General features: G+C 33.9%; 3 protein-coding genes across 4 annotated transcripts; 1 reads left to right on the top strand and 2 right to left on the bottom strand.

Moving 5' to 3' along the window:
- Positions 1–88: 88 nt before the first annotated feature.
- LOC148179039 (uncharacterized) lies at positions 89–3,799 on the bottom strand. Its single transcript, XM_088030578.1, has 7 exons — positions 3,453–3,799; positions 3,279–3,372; positions 2,712–2,817; positions 2,367–2,659; positions 2,184–2,316; positions 1,081–2,134; positions 89–869 (listed from the first exon to the last, which is right to left on the bottom strand). The coding sequence occupies exons 2-7, from the start codon at positions 3,356–3,358 to the stop codon at positions 394–396; spliced, it is 2,142 nt and encodes a 713-aa protein (XP_087886704.1). The 5' UTR covers positions 3,359–3,372; positions 3,453–3,799; the 3' UTR covers positions 89–393.
- Positions 3,800–4,107: 308 nt separating this feature from the next.
- On the top strand, positions 4,108–9,620 carry wcy (WW domain-containing adapter protein with coiled-coil wacky). 2 transcript variants are annotated; one of them, XM_088031562.1, is made up of 9 exons: positions 4,108–4,244; positions 4,366–4,399; positions 4,865–5,078; positions 5,131–5,288; positions 5,599–5,800; positions 5,871–6,500; positions 7,945–8,123; positions 8,227–8,354; positions 8,424–9,620. In XM_088031562.1, exons 1-9 carry the CDS (start codon positions 4,204–4,206, stop codon positions 8,500–8,502), a joined length of 1,665 nt encoding a protein of 554 aa, XP_087887688.1. In that variant the 5' UTR covers positions 4,108–4,203; the 3' UTR covers positions 8,503–9,620. The 2 variants fall into 2 exon arrangements, with proteins under 2 accessions (XP_087887688.1, XP_087887686.1); XM_088031560.1 differs by having other exon boundaries at positions 5,599–5,806.
- Positions 9,621–9,724: 104 nt separating this feature from the next.
- Positions 9,725–17,497, bottom strand: Nup153 (nucleoporin 153). Its single transcript, XM_088031559.1, has 5 exons — positions 17,314–17,497; positions 16,553–17,090; positions 11,433–15,307; positions 11,267–11,346; positions 9,725–11,184 (listed from the first exon to the last, which is right to left on the bottom strand). The coding sequence occupies exons 1-5, from the start codon at positions 17,380–17,382 to the stop codon at positions 11,127–11,129; spliced, it is 4,620 nt and encodes a 1,539-aa protein (XP_087887685.1). The 5' UTR covers positions 17,383–17,497; the 3' UTR covers positions 9,725–11,126.
- Positions 17,498–17,888: the final 391 nt, after the last annotated feature.

Genomic DNA, 17,888 nt, shown 5'->3' with positions numbered 1-17,888 from the left:
TTTGCCTGGAATGAGACCATTTATTTTTCTTATTTGGCATTCTATGTATTTGAATTATTTTACATTAAACTAGAATTTTACGCAGATATCCGGAACACAAACATAATCTTTTATTTTGCTTTAAGATACACAATAAATATAAAAAATAAAGCTGCTGAAGTAATCACTATGACCAAAAATAAATACAAAAATATTTCACCTCAACATAAATTACTACAAAATTGTCACAATCGTAATGAGAATATAAATATCGCAGTTCGGAAATCAATTATGTAATTGATAATTGTTTGATTGTAAGAAAAGTTACGTATGAAAACTCACTATGTACAATACCTGCACAAAAACTATTAACAACTGTTTACTACTTTGTCTATCAACATGTACAATTGTTTGTCACCTTCTACTAACTCGTCCAGGATGTTTAAAAGTAACTTTTGAATTTGCCTTTTTTGCACTAAAAGTATCTTTTCTTTCGAATTTGTCTGAATTGTTTTGAGTTTTTGAATCCACTAGTGCCTTTCTCAATGGAGAACCGAAACTGTCTGACAACAAATTTCCGGAATCTGTCCAATTAATTAACTGTGAATCATTTAAGAATGATTCAAGACTTTTTATATCAGCATCAAAGGTTTCCGGTTGTGAATGTGAAGTAATTTCTATGTTATCAAGGGTATCGTTTGACAAACAAAAACCACCTTTATCAGCACTATCGTTAAATAAGAAATATTCAAGTTCTTCGAATTCTTTACGACCCTCAAGAAGGTAAGTATCATCCAGGAGCTCTTCCAATAAACTTTCATTGAGACGACATTCAGAAACGTTTCCGAGTTCTTCAACGCTATCAGCTTTTTCGCTCATTAGTGGACCTCCTGAAATAATAAGCATGTTAAAACTTAGACCCACTCGCCACCCTCAAAATTTCTCTTCAATGAGAATGTAATCAAAAGTTATAACATCGTTTTTAAAAATAATTTAGTTGAATCGAAATTTTCAGAAAGACCTGATACTTTTGCACTGACGAATAAATAAAAAATCAAAAATAAATTATTATAAAAAATTATTTTGTTTAATTATTAATACCTGGAATTTCTGCTTCAAATTCTGCTTGTGAAGAGCTTGAAAGTTCCCACTGCTTTGTCAAAGATTCTTCTTTGTTCACAAAAATTGGGATAATTTGTTGGAGTACATCAGAAGGATCAACCAGACCATTTGTATTTGAGATTTCATTATTTGAGGCTTGTGCAGAAAAATTGAGAAAGTAGGTGTTCACATCTGTGGAAGTTGAAGGGATTTGAACATCAGGTTGAACTGGTGGTTTTACTTCGTTTTCCACCAGAGCGCAATCTGTTAATGACAACGAACTGGCGTCTGATTCCAGATTTGCATGAATTTCATTATGCAAGTCATCTGATGTTTCATCAAGCATTTTGAAAGTGTTTTCACAAGAAGTTCCATTTTGACTTGTTACTGGACATTCAACTTGCAGTGAAGGCACTGTTTGGTTACATTTAGATGGCAATTTTGGTAAATCTGTGCGTTCAGTTTCATGATTTTGTTCAATTTTTGACTGAATATCTTCAATGCATGTATCATCTTCAGAATCTGAGCAAATTACTATCTCTTCCGCTTTACTTTTCTCCTTTGGTTTCGTCTTTGCTTTCACTTCCTTTTGTAGATAAACCATGTAGTTTGTTTGACCATCATCATCATCATCGTCATCCAAAATTTCAAAAGTTACGATATTTTGTTCACTTCTAACTTGGCATTTTGTTTTGTCAGAAGGCGACACCTCGTCTTCTGAGTCAGAACAAATGACCACACATGTAGTTTCAGCAGGTGATGTGTTTTTAAGTAGTTTCTTATTTTTAGAAGTTATGTTTATGAGATCTGAATTATCTGTACAATTTTTTGTTTCACCAAAAACTCTTTTCCTGTACTCTGATTTAAAATCTTCATTATTTTTTCTCTTTGAAGAGGTAGGTTTTTGTAAGTAAACAAAGTAGCTGTCATCATCAGTAAACTCAACTGTAGGTACAGGTGTTTGTCCATTTGTTACCAGAGGAACTTCAAAGCAATCAGACCCTTTCTTAACAAAATTTTGGAAAGCCCTTGGACTTGAGTCATTGAAAATAACCTACGAAAAATTGTTATCTTCTGTACCTAATTATAAAATAAGAACTTACATTGTTTTCAAAGTCCGAATCACTATCTTCACTTCCATAATCACTTGTAGCAAGATTCCCGCGAATATCCAAAACAGATCTAACACTGGTATGATTTTTTCTAAATGTTCCACCAACTTTCTTCAACAGTTTGCTGTAAACTAAATTATTAGAATTAGAACTTACTAAAAGAATGTAACTAACTGAGCAATATTATAAACCAAACGATTTTTGGCAAGATATGTTGATCTAACTTCTCCTAGCAGTCGTAGGACCGCTTTTTTCAATGCTGTATCAGTGTTCTTATTAATCAAAGTTTCATTGTTAAGGACAGCCGGATATAGCATCACTTGCAGTAATCTCAGTACTCTCAACTCAGTTGCTTCTTCCAATTGTCTGGAGACATAAGAACTGTTGTATAGGACATCAAATTCTATTTCAACATATTTTATCAGGAGTAAATCAAGTTTTCTCGATCTTGGATATTGATGAGTAAGCTAAAAAACAAATATTTTATATACAGTTTATGTGTGTAAGCTAAAAAGTTACCCTCGCCACCTGACAATTGTATTCATGGATGAAATATAATCTTCGTCGCAACTCCTTGATAAAATCAAACGTTTTTCTTTCATGATCCAGTTTTAAGTTTATGTAACTACAAAATGAATAGTTGAAACAGGTAGCAAAGTTAAAAAAATTAACAGGAAAAATGTGATCACACTTGAAAGTAACAATTTAGATGTTTGTTGAATGATGTCTTCAGGAATTTTCCAAGATGCAGGCTTCACTTTGATCATAGTTAAATATGGATAAGGTAACAAAAAAATATATATTTCTACTAAAAGCATGCATTACTGAGCAAAAATTTTAATATTGCAAGCATAAAAAATGAAGTTCTAAATTGAATTTTTAGTTATGCTGAAGTCTTCTTTCTTCTTTTCTTATATCCTCTTCTTTGTTGAATTTGCAATTTGGCAATTGATGGCAATTATAAATCTCAATTCTCTTACTTATTTAAAGCAAACAAATAATCAAAAAACATATTTTGTTTCTTACAACGTCCACATATTCTTTTAAATTTAAATATGAAACAATCAGCAAATTTAGGTTAAATACCTTTTAAGTGAATTAACCAAGGTAAGTGAAAAGTCTGGATGATATGAATCATAATGAGCACTTAACAGATCTGCAAACATAACTGTTGATCAATCTAAAACAAAAAGACCATAATTAGGTTCTTCTCAAACATGAAAGCACAAAGAGAAATAATAAACAAAAAATCATACAAACCTTGCGTAAGGAGTTTCTTTGTCAAATTTTATTGCAGGCGAAGGATACACAAAAAACATCACTTAAAAAATTATTTCCTGAAAAGCTGAAGACTTTAAACCATTACAATCTGTTGGAGAATATGTAATTGTTACGCCATGTATTTCAATGCACCATAATTTCCATATTTAAAGAAGCAAAAATAGAAAGTGTTCACTCGTTTAAAAATTGCAGCATTCACGATAAAATAAAATATAGGTTTAACTTAGGATTTACCAAAAAATTGTATTTAAAAATTTCAACATTATTACAATTTTTTCTTGTAAATATCGGCAATGGACAGTTACTTAATGGTTGCCAACCTCGTAACATTTGGTAGGAGAAAAAACCAAAAAAGTAATTTTTTGTTTGGAGCTTAAATTGAAAGCACTTGTGCTAGTTTTACTCGAAATTAAATCTCGTTCCAATCTGTGTGTTCAAGTCTTAATAGTCATGTTAATTTCTAGTAAAATTTGTAGATAGTTAAATACCGTTAGTGCTTTAAAATGTTTTAAGGTTGGTACCTATTACATTTTCTTACGTCAACCAATGAGACAACGGAAGAAATTAGGAGCATTTACCTTCAGCTGCAAATTGTTCCCTTATGTGACATGGCGTCTGTTAGGAAAGTCAGATTTTGATCAGTTCCAAACGGTTTTAAAAGTTTTTATGAATTTGATGTACGAGTCGGCTTGCTGTAAAAGCCAAAAACATTTTATAGAGACTTGCATTGATGGTAATGCATGCAAGGAAAACTCAACGGATGAACGATGGGTAGGCATTAGTGTCTTATTGACACATTCTGAGAGGCATTAAAGGAATTTTGTTGAAAGCAAAATGCTTTTATGCCCTCAAATTTGTTTATAATTGCTAATCTTTTTTGTTTTATGTCCAGGTACTTCGAGAAGCACCAAGCCCATCCCTATCAGGTAAACATAACTAAAGTTGTAATTAGGGGGGACATGACTAAATTATCGAATTATCGAAAGTTTTCCGTATTCATGCTCAAACATTGACTTTCACATCGGTCAAAGACTACAATATCAAGTTTTCAATATTTGTAATAAGTGACTGAATAATCTCTATGGGTTTATATAGTAGGTTTTTAAATGGTCCCACTGAGTTATTTAGGATGTCAGGATTAGAGTGGGACTGTTTGGAGGCCCATGGTAGGTTTTGTAAAAGTAATACGAGCAGAATTAAATGGAAAAATGTTTGTCAAAACAATAGTAAACATGGCTACCCTTTTGAGATATAACCTAACTTACACTATTTAGTTCATTTATAATACCATTTTTGGTCAATTTCTGGTGTATTTCGTAAAAATGCTTGATTATAACAGTTTTCTAATCATTTTAACACAATTTCTTACTAATACCACTTCTTTTTGATAGAACTCGAAGTATAGTTCATCGAAGAGTTATGGATCTAGTAGTGAAAGATTTGAGAGGATCAGGGATTCACCAAATGGTACCTATCGGTCAGATAGTCCAGACTCTCAGTCTCCCAGAGATCGCGATCGATCTTATCAGTCAAAGAGCTCCTACCTACAGAAAATACGTGAAAAGGAGAGAGAAAATAGAGACTATAAAAGAGACAAGTATTCAGGTATATTTTCCACTTTACAGAGCGAAAGAACTTTCTTTACGCGCAATTTTAGATTGTGCCAGGTCACCAAAGGATAAAAGAAGCAGAGAATCTGAGCACAGGACCAACAATGATCGAAATGATGAGAAGAGCATCTTACATCCAATAAAGATGTCTCAAAATTTATCATCCAGGGATAGGAAACCAATACATAATAATTCAGTAGATAAGGTAAGAATCCAACAGTCTTAATATAGATTATGCCCTCAGGAACAGTTTCAACATTCAAGATTATCAAATGAGATCCTGTCGCAGTCGCAAAATTTCGGGGGGACAGATCACGTCATGTTGGTACAAAATGGATCGATCATTCTAGTCATGACACTAATGCATACTCATGTTTCAAAATCCGGTGGTGATGCCCGAAATTTTGTGGCCGCGACTGTGGTTATAAATTTTACATATTGGGCCTATTCATAAAGTTCCTGGGGTACCATTTGTGGTTGGCAACGTAACTCTTTCACTTGTATTACTTTTTTAGAGGGACGATCGGGATAGGGTTGCTAGAGTGGGTGATTGGTCAGAACACGTCAGTTCATCTGGTAAAAAATATTACTACAATTGTAAAACTGAAGTTTCTCAGTGGGAAAAGCCAAGAGAGTGGATTGAAAGAGAAAGGGACCGATTTAGAAACCGAGAACGAGATCGGGATCGAGACTCAGATCGTTGTTATAGCCGCTCTGGTACGCGTAAGTTGCCTAATTAAAAACATAAGAAATTGGAGTCTATAATTGATATTTGATTTCTTTTCAGGGCACGAAAAACATTCCAACTCGCGAGCGGCTAACAGCAGCAGTGGTAAAGATGGAGCAAGAGAAAGCGCGACAGTTAGCAGACATTGGAGCAGTAGTAGCAGTCGTGATGATAGTGATGTTCCCGGTAAAGACGCCAGATCTTCACGGAAACATCCTGAAGAGAACGCTCAGTCAACGCAAGACATGGATATCTCTCCTGGAGACAGCACGCCAACATCAGAGATATCGTATGGAACTAGTTCGAGCCAACAAGCGGCTGAACAAAACACATTGGGACCTGTTCTATTGGCAAACGCTTTGCCTCGGTTAATTTCACATCCCATTCACATGCCCTCTACTCCGGGACGACCTGAATCATCGCCGCAGAGTACTCCTTCTACAACGGTTACAATATCCAACACACCTGGACCACCAAGCAGTCTTGGAAGTTTACCCAGAATTATGTCACAGACTACGCCTACTGATAATTCTGACAAAAACTCGCATGGTTCTATAGGTTTGCAAAGGCAGACTGTTTCTGGGGATAGTGCAGTGCATACTTCTCTAAGTGTAGACACTAATCATACAGGAACTGTAGTTGAAGGTCCACCAACACCCACACATTCTGAGACTCCAGATTGTTCTAAAGGTGAGTTAACTAAATCTTTTTCATTAGTTATGGTTTCTACATACTTTTGCACATTATAAATAATTTACTATGGGCAATCGATTTGGAACTTTTATGATCATTTTCATATAAACACTACTTCTAAATAACAAAAACATGAATTTAGAATTACTTCAATATTTGTTGGGCAAAAATCTAGAATAGAAATGGAGAAATTTTTTAAAAGGGGAAGCTCTGCAAATAGAAGAGTTTTTCTTACATTAAGAAAATATGAAAGGAAACAATATTCAACAAAAAATCGTCATCAGCAAGCGTTGAAATCATTACGTCATGTCTGTATGAATAATGATACGTTTTTGTAAAGTTGGATAAACAATCGTTGATTGACTTTGAGTTTTTTGTATGCCATAATGTGTTGCGTCAATTACAAAATATCGTTTGAACACAGTGCAGTTGTTATTCCTAGTGTCGTTCATTTTTTCTTCAGTGACCGCATGGTATTGTTTTTTATTTCAATAAATAAGTTAAATAACGGTCGAATAACAAAAGAACCTATTTATCCATTATGTAGAATTATTAAATGGGTTTGGGTACCGACAGGAAAAACCAAAACGCAAGGAGAGATTTGTTGCTAAAATGGAAACACATTTTTAGAAACAAATACTGTTTATTTAACTGCTGTAGTTTGAAAATTCAGATAATTTTCAAAATGTTTGTGTGAAAAATTCCAGCAGAGAATAACAAAATGGAAAAATTTCAAATAAATAACGTTTTACTTATTGGGCAAAAAAATTCAAACAATTAACTTTCAAGGAGCGCATTAGTTTATTGCAATAGCCTGCTGTTATAGCTAAAAGAAAACCAAAATTTTATGTTGCTTGGAAGAAGAAATTGAAATAAGTTAAAAAGTTTAAGCTTCTTGGTGAAGAAAAGTTGCCAATTACCACAATGAATTTTTAGAAAAAGCTGCTTTTACTTATCTGTTGAACTTAATTAGAAAAAAAAATGTAAATTTTCGAACAAGGAGTACCTTTCTACGACGAATCAAGAAATTATTTTAACTGTCTATTCTTATTGAACTTATTGAATTACCATTATCTATTATAAATAGAAATTTCACCCATTCACTGATGTATAATACGCACGGAACGATTTTCATCATTAATCACTTACCTAAGACAGTTTTAGTAAGATCACCTATATTATAATTATTGCTTTGTTTTTGAATCACAATTCTTTTAAATCATGGTAAAAATTATAGAAGCCCTCACACTATTGTCCAAAAAGCCACAGGCAATACTACTAATTTATAAGAACGTTATAAGGTTTTAGTCTCACAGAATATCGGAGATCCTGTTCAGGATAACATACAATTCCCATATTTAGTCGATGAGTTGCAAGCTCATAACTAACATACAATAATTTGCGTAATCCACCTAATATTCTTTTTTTTTTCTATTCATAGTCGTCTCAGTACCTGTTAGTAGTCCACCGGGCAATCTCTCAACACTTCAGGGAATGTCAAGCTCCTTACAAGCTTTAAGACCCCAAGGTCCTTCAATAACACCTTCACTGGCTAATCATTATAGAGATGATTTAGTTAATCATGTTAGGGGATGGCCAGCAGAAATTTTAGAAAAGCAAGTAAGTACTCTAAAATTTTATTTTGAAGTTCTGAGTGAATTTTATTTATTAAATGGACGTAGTTTATGTAGAGCGTATAGTAAGATATTTTTTCATATTCTAGGCCCAAAAACTGGCAGAAGAAGCTCACATTATGGGTAGCATACAGTGTTCTAAAGTTTCCGCTGAACTCAAATCAGCTAGGTCAATAGTGCGACTAACAGAAATTCAAGCCACATTACAAGAGCAGAGGTACGTTAAAAAACTTAATAAATATTTTCAAGTTTATTTATTACTAATGAAATGTTTCATTTATTCCAGAATTTTATTTCTCCGTCAACAAATTAAAGAATTGGAAGAATTAAAATCACAAAATTCATTCATGTCTGACGATTCTTAGTGGATGAAATATCACAAGATTAGTGTTAATAGCTAAACATTTTCGTTAAGTGGAAAGTATGCATTATAATTTAATTAATTTATAACTTCAGCCGGTGTATATTTATATTTCCTTCATGATTTGCCTTCAAGTTCAGACTTGGTAGGGTCTATTATTTGGCATTTTATTTAATTTGTTAGATACTAAAGACTATTTCTTAGGTAGACTTTAATATGTGACCTGTATTATAATGGTTTTATGTTTTAGATTTAGATAAATTAATATAATATAGAAATAGTTTTTTTCACAGGTGTATATTTTCATTTGACAGCTTGTACAAAAAGCTTAAGTAATAACACTGTACAAATTGATTTTATTTAACTACGATTTTTTAAGACGTTGTGTATTTCATTTGTATTTGTATAATGTATTGCATTTGTATAAATATTTTAAACAATAAATTCCTTCACAAAGTTGAAAATATGTATATCTAGAAATTTATGAGGGTCGGACTATCACGGTTGTTATAACTGATGCATCACTGATATTTTAAGTCGAGGTAATTTCACACTTAATTGAGTATAGTAAATGTAGCATTTGAATCAAATGAAAATATACACAAAGCAGTATACAGCACATTGCTCCTTCAGAACATTAATATTTTAAAATTTGTATTTTTTTCAAAAAACGAAAAAATAAAAAATCTATTAAATATCTTGTGATATAAACACTGTTCATGTTTCTGTTCTATGTTGCTTTAATGTAAGAAATTTATAAAATACAATTGTTATATTCAATATAAATAAAGTTACACTAATTTTGTACATCCAGATATTTGAATATGACAACTGTAAAAAAAAGTGATTTTATACAATTACCTTATTTACATTTCTTTTGTATTTATATTTTATTACCAACTTTAAAATTATAACTTTTTAAGAAAGTACAATTTTTGACGCAAAATCTTAGTCTTAATTTCCACGAGACTTAAGGCTCTTCAGACGTTTTAGCACAGATTCATTTGGCTGAGGAAATACTTTGTATAGTTGTCTCCATGTATTTGAGTGTATGTCTGTTATATATAATCTTATAAAATTGAAATGTTCCATACAAGTAACATTAAAACTTTTTAATCTAAACGGATTTTTGTGTTGTAGAATCTTTCCTTCACATTAATTTTGAAAACTAAGAACTTCTCCAATAATTGACAACGGGATCTATAAAGAAATAATAAGTCAGTGTGTATAATTTTATAACTAAATTTTATTAACTAAAACAAAATTAACAAAACTTGGCTGTAGTAAGCATAAATTATTGTATAACTAAATAAAAGAAAATTCGTTCTTGTGTGTAGGAATGACTTCAAATGAAAAAATGTCCATATTTGTAAGAGGTCCGCTCTACAAAAACTAGCGACTGGCAACGACATCATGATTTAAACAAAACTAGGCCAAGTTCCTGACAAAAATAACTAATAAAATTAGGTATTTAAAAAAATAAAGGCACAAATATGCTGAAAATTCCATCTGTTCATTATGAAAGAATGGTAGTTTGTTCAAAAAAGGAAAAGACTTGAAAAAAGAAATGAAATTTTCAGCAAAAAGTTTTATTTTCTGTAGAATTACAATATTTACAATGAAGCAGTCTAACTCCTTTTAATACTCTTGGATAAAAAGAGCACAAATTGCTCGTTACATAAAACAACACAAATATTTCATAAATAATAAGACAACTGTAACTTTTTCTAGAGGTATATACAAAATAGATGTGTTGCTAAAAAATCACAATCACTATAAACAAATATATTTACATCATTTTCTTTTTCTCTTAATTGAGGAACGAAGGAGTGAGCCTACTTTGATAACACAACACAGACAAAACTAAAAAACTATTAAAAATACTATTGCATTGCAATAATTATCCACCTTCAGCCATCCATCGATTCAAAGCGACTGCCGAATCTTTAATAATAAATCATTTTAGAAAATAAAAGCGCACCGTATAGAACTTTTGCAATAAAAGTATACATGTTTTGTCTGTGTTTAATAGTTTAAATATGTATATGCATATTGTTTTATAGTTATGTATGGGGCCTGACCCATAAGAATATCACAGAAAAATAGCCATTTATCGGCCGTCATATAAATATTATATGATAAGAAACATTCAAAATTTTCACAAATATTTCATCATCACACTTTGTTGATGAAACACATCATCATGATCATTATCATTAGAAAATTCTACATTCTATGGATCAGACCTTTGAAATGCCTACGCTATGGTATACAATGTAGGGAGTAACATGCCGTGTACAATAATGTAGTTTGTACACCGACGCATCTGTGAATATTACTTGCGTCTCAACAGGCATTCAGTTATGGTAAATAAATTTTAAAGAATTTCAACATTATATTACATTTCGAAAGATGTATGCCTGGGCGTGAATTTTCACAGGTGGCCCGTAATATTATTAATGCCTAGCTAACATTTATAGGTCTGAAAACAAATATTGTTTTTAATATCAAGTTGATTGATCCACACATTTATTCTTTATAACTTAAATCAAACTTAACACGTACTTTCACAACTTCACTTCCTTTTTCACCTCTTCAAACACTCTCCTATATACAGACTGTAGGAAACTATCGCTGCGTCGTTCGTCGGATCGCTTTCCTGAATCTCCGTTGTGGCTGCTGAGCTCTGCAACAAATTCATCAAATTACAAACAAAGTTTACACACATTTAATAATCTACGTTTGTAATTAATAAAAATTCTACTCACTGGGTCGATGTTCCTTCTGAAAATGAAGGACTCCCCGTAAAATTGAAGGTTCCGGCAGGCGCCGCCGCATTCAATGAAGGCTGAAACATGAAATTCATTATCATTCTGCGAATGTTTGAAATTTAGATACAAACTGCGGACTCTTTTCTGCACAACAATAACTTACCGCAGGTGCTCCAAAGTTGAATCCCGATTGGGCTTGCGTTGGAAAACTCGACTGATTTGGCTGACTGGTTTGGTTCGCGCCGAAACTGAAGACTGCCTTTTGATTGTTGTTATTAGCATTCGTTCCAAAATTAAAACTTCCATTCTTCGCTGCGGTTCCTCCAGAGCCAAAGGCATTATTATTCGGCACATTAAACGGCTGGCTTTCGACTTTGGGGGCAGCACCACCAAAGTTAAACCCACTACCCGGAACAGAAAAGTTAAATCCACCGCTGGGAGCACTAGGGACACTCGGGGTACTACTACCGAAATTAAAAACAGGGCCCGCAGTGTTTGTTTTTTCCGTTTGAGAGAATGAAAAACCGGAACTTTTGGGACCTGTTTCCGTACTTCCAAATGAGAAAGGTTTACTTTCCGTTGTTCCAAAACTTTGTGGACCACCAAATGAGGGTACCTTAGCGGCTGAACCGAAGCCGTTACTGATATTACTGTCAGATGAATCTCCCAGTGTTCTTTTTCCCGAAGTGTGAGGTGCATCACCTCCAAATTTAAATAATCCTGAAGCTGGAGGTTGGGTTGTGGTCACAGCCGAAGGAAATGACACGTTTGTACTTTCGATCGGCTTTGGTGCGAAATTAAATGTGGGAGTAGCCGTTGGAGCTCCAAATAAATTAGTACTTTCGGCAGGTTTACTTCCAAACAAGAGTTCCTTCGGTTTGTTAGCCTCACTACCAAACAACGATTCCGACGGCTTACTGGTTTCGCTAACATTGCCAAATAAAGCACCTTGGGGCTTGTTTGTATTATTTGGAGTGACAAATGGAGATTCTTTCGGTCTATTGGCATCAGTCGGGGTGGAAAATGGAGATTCGGCTGGTTTGTTCATCAAAGTAAATGGCGATTTCACAGAATCGTTGGTCTTACCAAACGGGGACTTTGCAGAATCGAACGGTTTACCACCAAATGGTGAATCTTCTGTTTTCTTTGCAGAACCAAACGGTGAATCTGGAGCTTTAATAACACCACTGAAGGGAGAATCTGCCTTGTTAGCATTAAGAAAGGGCGAGCCAGCAGGTTTGCTTGTAGCAGCAAAAGGTAGATCAGTCGGTTTGCTTGAGACACCAAATGGTGAATCAGTAGGTTTACTGGTAGCCCCAAACGGTGAACTGCTAGGCTTTTGAGTCGAACTAAATTGCAGTTCAGTTTGTTTATTACCGCTGGCAAACGATGTTTCATTTGATTTATTCAAGTTTCCAAATTTCAACTCCTTCGGTTTACTTGTGTTTGTAGCAAATGTTTCTTTTGGTTTGTTTAAATCGCTACCGAAAGTAATTTTACTTGAATCGCTGTTGAATGTTCCTTCTTTGGATTTATATACATCGCCATTAGCAGTTGTCGGTTTGAACTGGAAGGTCGAGATTGGTGTAGATTCAAAGTTTGTAGATAATGCTCGTGTAGACGTCGTTTCTGTCGTACTAACTACTGTGTTGCTAACTCGATTTTTGTTTAAGCTATTGTCAAGACCAAACTTAAACCCAACAGGCGCAGGGGTTGCTTTTTCAGGCAACTTTTCATTAGGTTTAAGCAATGGATTACTTGCAACGTTGGGAACTGTAGGTTCAGTTGTTGAGGTAACAGTTTCAGTTGATGTGATTTTTTCCTGAGTATTTACTCCAAAACTAAAAGAGCTTAAGGTTGTTGTACTGGTCTTGGGAGTCTCAAAACTGAACATAGGTAGAGTACCTATTACAGGAGTAGTTTCTTTTGTTACATTACCACCAGAAGGTATTCCAAACTTGAACTGTGTAGCATTGGTTTTGTCAATTCCAAAATTAAAACTATTAACAGGTTTCTTGTCGTCGTTTTTACTGATTTCTGCTAATTTTTCACTAGGACTTCCTGGTTTGCTTACTCCACAACAAACACAAACGTCGGCACTTGTTTTATTTTTGACCATACATGACGAACATTCCCATTCTCCACTTTTCATCTTGAAAGCATCACCAAAGCCAGTTTTGATCATATCTCCGCCATCTCTTGGCATTTCACATGCTGCACACTTTTTCAGATCGTTTTTGTTCTTTATCATGCACGTTTTGCATTCCCATTCTTGCTTAATACCAAAATTAAACGTCGTGCCAGATGTGTTAAATGGCACTGCTGACTGAGTAGATGTCGATTTGGCACCAGGTCGTGTCGTTTCACATGCGGCACATTTGTCTTCATCATTTTTATTTCTAATCATGCATGTAGTGCACTCCCATGTATTGCTTGAAGGTTTGAATTTATCCCCAAAATTATTAGTTATTGATCCTTTAACAACTTTAGCGGTGCCACACGCGGCGCAATTGGCTAGGTCTTCTTTATTCCTGATCAAACAACTCGTGCATTCCCAAGTCGAGGTGGGTGGTTTGAATTTATCTCCGAAACCAGACATTACTGTTGTGTTCTTGTCTTCAGCTTTTGCATTGCCACATGCAACACATTGTTTGTCAGAGTTATTGTTTCGAACCATACACGATCTACATTCCCATTTATCACTAGAGAGTTTAAACTGATCACCAAATCCTTTATTTTCTTGTATTTGTAAGGACGTTTGAGGTTTCGGTTCATCACAGGCACAACATTTTGTTTTGTCACCATCGTTTCTAACCCAACACGTTGGACATTCCCAGGTTGATTTAGTTGCGAAAACCTTTGTTTGATTTAATGATGACTCCTTTTTCCCTAAAACGTCCATAACGCTACCAGTGGACAGTTCATTTGCGGGTTTGACTACACCAGTTTCTCCGTTGTTCTTCACTTTCAAATTGGCGAATTTCAAACTACTGTCGCCTGCTTTGAAGGTCAACTCTGGACTGTTATCTTTTTGGGACAGTGGTTTACTGAATTTGAAGCAGTTAATTGGTGAAACAGACTTCACGTCTTTTAATATAACTAACGGCTCTGCAAAAGTGTAGCCGGTACTTCTTGCAGGTTTTACCGCTTTGGTTTCAGTCTCTTTCTTTTCCATTTCAACAGTGGGTTTAATAAGTGTAGTGACTGGCGATTTGACTATATTAGAATTCGTAATTTTAATCGTGTCTTGTTTGGTTTCCGCTGAATTGCTTGGCGGCATTAAAACGAAGTCGAATTTCGGGAGCGTTGTAATTGGTAGTGAAACTTTGGGCAATTTCACTTCATCAACTGGTTCAATAGGTTGGTTCTTTTGCCGTACTGAAGCAACACTACTCTTCATTTTATTGCTATGTTTCTGTTTAGGATCATCCTCAGTCCTCAGCTTATATTCTTCATTATTTAAACTCGACTTTGACTTTGTCGCAATTTGCCTCATCGTCTCCGTGCTAGTTTGCAGTCTTTCCTTCTGTTTCATCTGCAGCAAGTCAGGAATTGACGGCACTTGCAGTTCTTTATGCGAAGCTTTTTTACGGTCTCTGACAAGATACGGAGTCGCCGTCAATGTTGATAACAAACCAGGTTTTCGTGGACTTACAGGAATTTTCTTAGCATCACTAATAGGTGTACTGTACTGCTCCAATGTACTCAATATTCTTCGTGCCGTTTTACTTAAGGTCGTATTATCACTCGTTGATTTCTCGTTCACTGGCTTAATCTGTACAAATGTTCTAGATACGGCATTCGATTGCTCGGAACTTCTTCCTAATTGACGACCATAAGCTGACGCTCCACCATAAACAGTACGTCCGCTATAAAAAGGTGAGCTCATTATTCTTTTGGTTGATAACGTTCTATCTACAAAATTTGGTGATCCAAATGTCGATGCATTGAATGTGGGACGTCTTGAACTTAACGAAGTGTTCAACTGAGGACTTCTGTCGGCGAATAACGTGCGACCACTACCACTAGAATCATTCACTGCAAACAAAAAAAATCCTTAATGGCAACTTCTGTTTTTAAAAAAATAGCATAATAAATTTAATATCAAACTTCAAAAACGAAAAATATTTCAACTTATGAACCATAAATTTTTTAACGATAAAAACTTGTTTTTTAGATCAAAATAAAATCATTTCAACTACATTTTCCATCAGATACAAAAACAAGTTGATTTTCTTACGTAGTGCCAAAACAGACCCTTGAAAAGATTTAAAAAAATGTAGACAACAATTTAACTTTGACGTTGACTAACACGAATAATGCATATCAATTATTGCATTACTCTCCAAAACTTTAACAAGCAAGTTTGGTTTGCTTCAATTTGAATTTGAGCATCATAATGTGGTGACAACACGAAGCTGTTACATCATTTTTGTACTTTGTACACTTAAAGACACGTAAAAAATCGGGACAAAACTATGTGCGACATTGTTTAAATTACTATTCTTTTTTGCCAAACTGTGAATAAATAATGCGTTTGTTGTTTTCGATGATATATTCAAATATACGAGCCAAATATGTAATATTTTACACCAAGAAGTGGCATGAATCTCAAATTTGCCTAGATGATCTTACATTCGTTTAACTGGAAACTGAAGAAATAATAATTTATTTAGATAAGGTGCTAAAATATCCTTAAAGTTGGCAAAATCAATTTTATATTTTAAACTCTATAATAAACATATTTTTATATAGACCACAATAGAAGTGTATAGCCAAAACGAACAAAAGGGTTATCAATTGAAGAAAATTGTTGAAGTTCCAATGATAACCAAGTTGATATTGTGAAATATAAAAATAAAATATGTAATACCGTCTTATATTCAAGTTCTTTAGAAGTATTTTCAACTATTTTAGATATTTTTATAGTGAATTAATCAGATCTTGTATGTGCGTTCAAATAACAGTATCAAATAGCAAATTCCTATCCTTATGGAATCTTTAAGATTAATGAAGCTTGAAATACCAATCCTTATCTACAACACAAATGTTCCTTTAGTGCACTTTAATGCATCATTACCAAGTTTTTAGAAATAAACAGTAATTGGAAAACAATCACAAAACAAATCAGTGATTCATTAAAAAATCTCTAATCTATGGGAATATTTATCACCAACAAAAATTCCTGTTCAGTTAAATCACGTTTAACGAGAATAATTGTGTTAATTTGTTAATAGGTTACAAAATGACTAAAATAAATTACACTAGAACAAAACAACTTACTGGTTGTGAATAAGGACCTATTTTTTGGCGTGACCCTGTCACATGTCTCTTTGTCGTTTGCATCTTCTCCCCTCTTGTGTTTGTCAAGCAACTTGGGTGCAGAAGAATAGCCACTAGTTGATTCTCCACTATCAGAATCATGTTCACCATTAACTATCTCAAACTCATTGTCAAAAGACTCTGTACAAATGGTATTTGTGCTTGAAGTACTGTGTTTTTCAAATAATTTCCGTGATGTAATGCCTGAAGGACCTGGCACTGGTTCAGGAAATTTGCCCAGCGTTTTTGAGGACACATTGTTAACGTTATTGGAAGTGTGCACAGTCACTGGAGATTCAAATATGTGTGCACTATAATTGTTCCGTTCTATGTCGGTTGGTAGTTTAGCACGTTTACTTGGAGGTTGGAAAGTGAAGGTGTCAATTTCTTCATCTTCATCTCTTCTTCGAATGACTGATCTAGATGCGGAGTCTTTCCCAAACCATTTGGACAGCGGCGTGCTCTTGATAATACCAGACATGAACTTCCCCACAAACGACTGCAACAAAAATTTTCACGTTAGCTATTTTGTAAAACCAAGGTTAAATAAATAGTTTGACGAATATGAGGTTAAATACATGTGTCGTTAACACTGCCAACTCAAACGATTATGATAGAAACAAATTTCCTTAGACTAAAAGCAAGATTTCTTACAAAACTTTAATAGCTATATTTAGAGGTGAGAACGCGCGAATATGTGCATAGAACGCATTTTAACGAACCTTTTCTGATTCTGCATCTTTCGAGTAGTCCGGAGTGTTTTCTACACCTTCATTATTGTTATTTGCCATTATTATAACTGTTCTTAGTCTATTTTACATAAATAAAGTAAACTTGTAAAATCACACATTTCTATGACAACTTTCACCACACGAGGATTCAATATGGCGTACACAGACTGTGAAGTTCGCCACACTTTGCCCGATACCCCCACTTACGTTCGTGAAGTTATCGCTGTATTTCAAAAATTACCGCCTTTTAAGTCGCAAATTAAAAATTATCTAAACGATACCTCAATGACGATACATATCACAACTTTTAAGAATAATCATAATACAGATGACAGAAAAAACGTTATTACATTTTTAGATTTTTTTATAGGTTTTTAAGTTAATAATGATAACCGTTACAATTTTATTTTGTCAATAAAAATAACACGTGAACATAGTACAAATATTGTAATCACACATTTTAGATAAATGAAAGCGATACTTTGTGATAAGAAAAATTTATCATTCTCACAAAACTTATTTTATATTAAATTTATTATTTATATTTATGTTTTTTTATACATAGC

The sequence above is a fragment of the Gnatocerus cornutus genome, chromosome 2 (assembly GCF_029298725.1).
Source record: "Gnatocerus cornutus isolate USDA-ARS CGAHR chromosome 2, icGnaCorn1.1, whole genome shotgun sequence".
In the NCBI taxonomy this organism is placed as follows: Eukaryota; Metazoa; Arthropoda; class Insecta; order Coleoptera; family Tenebrionidae; genus Gnatocerus; species Gnatocerus cornutus.
This window is presented reverse-complemented; position numbering and strand designations above follow the sequence as displayed.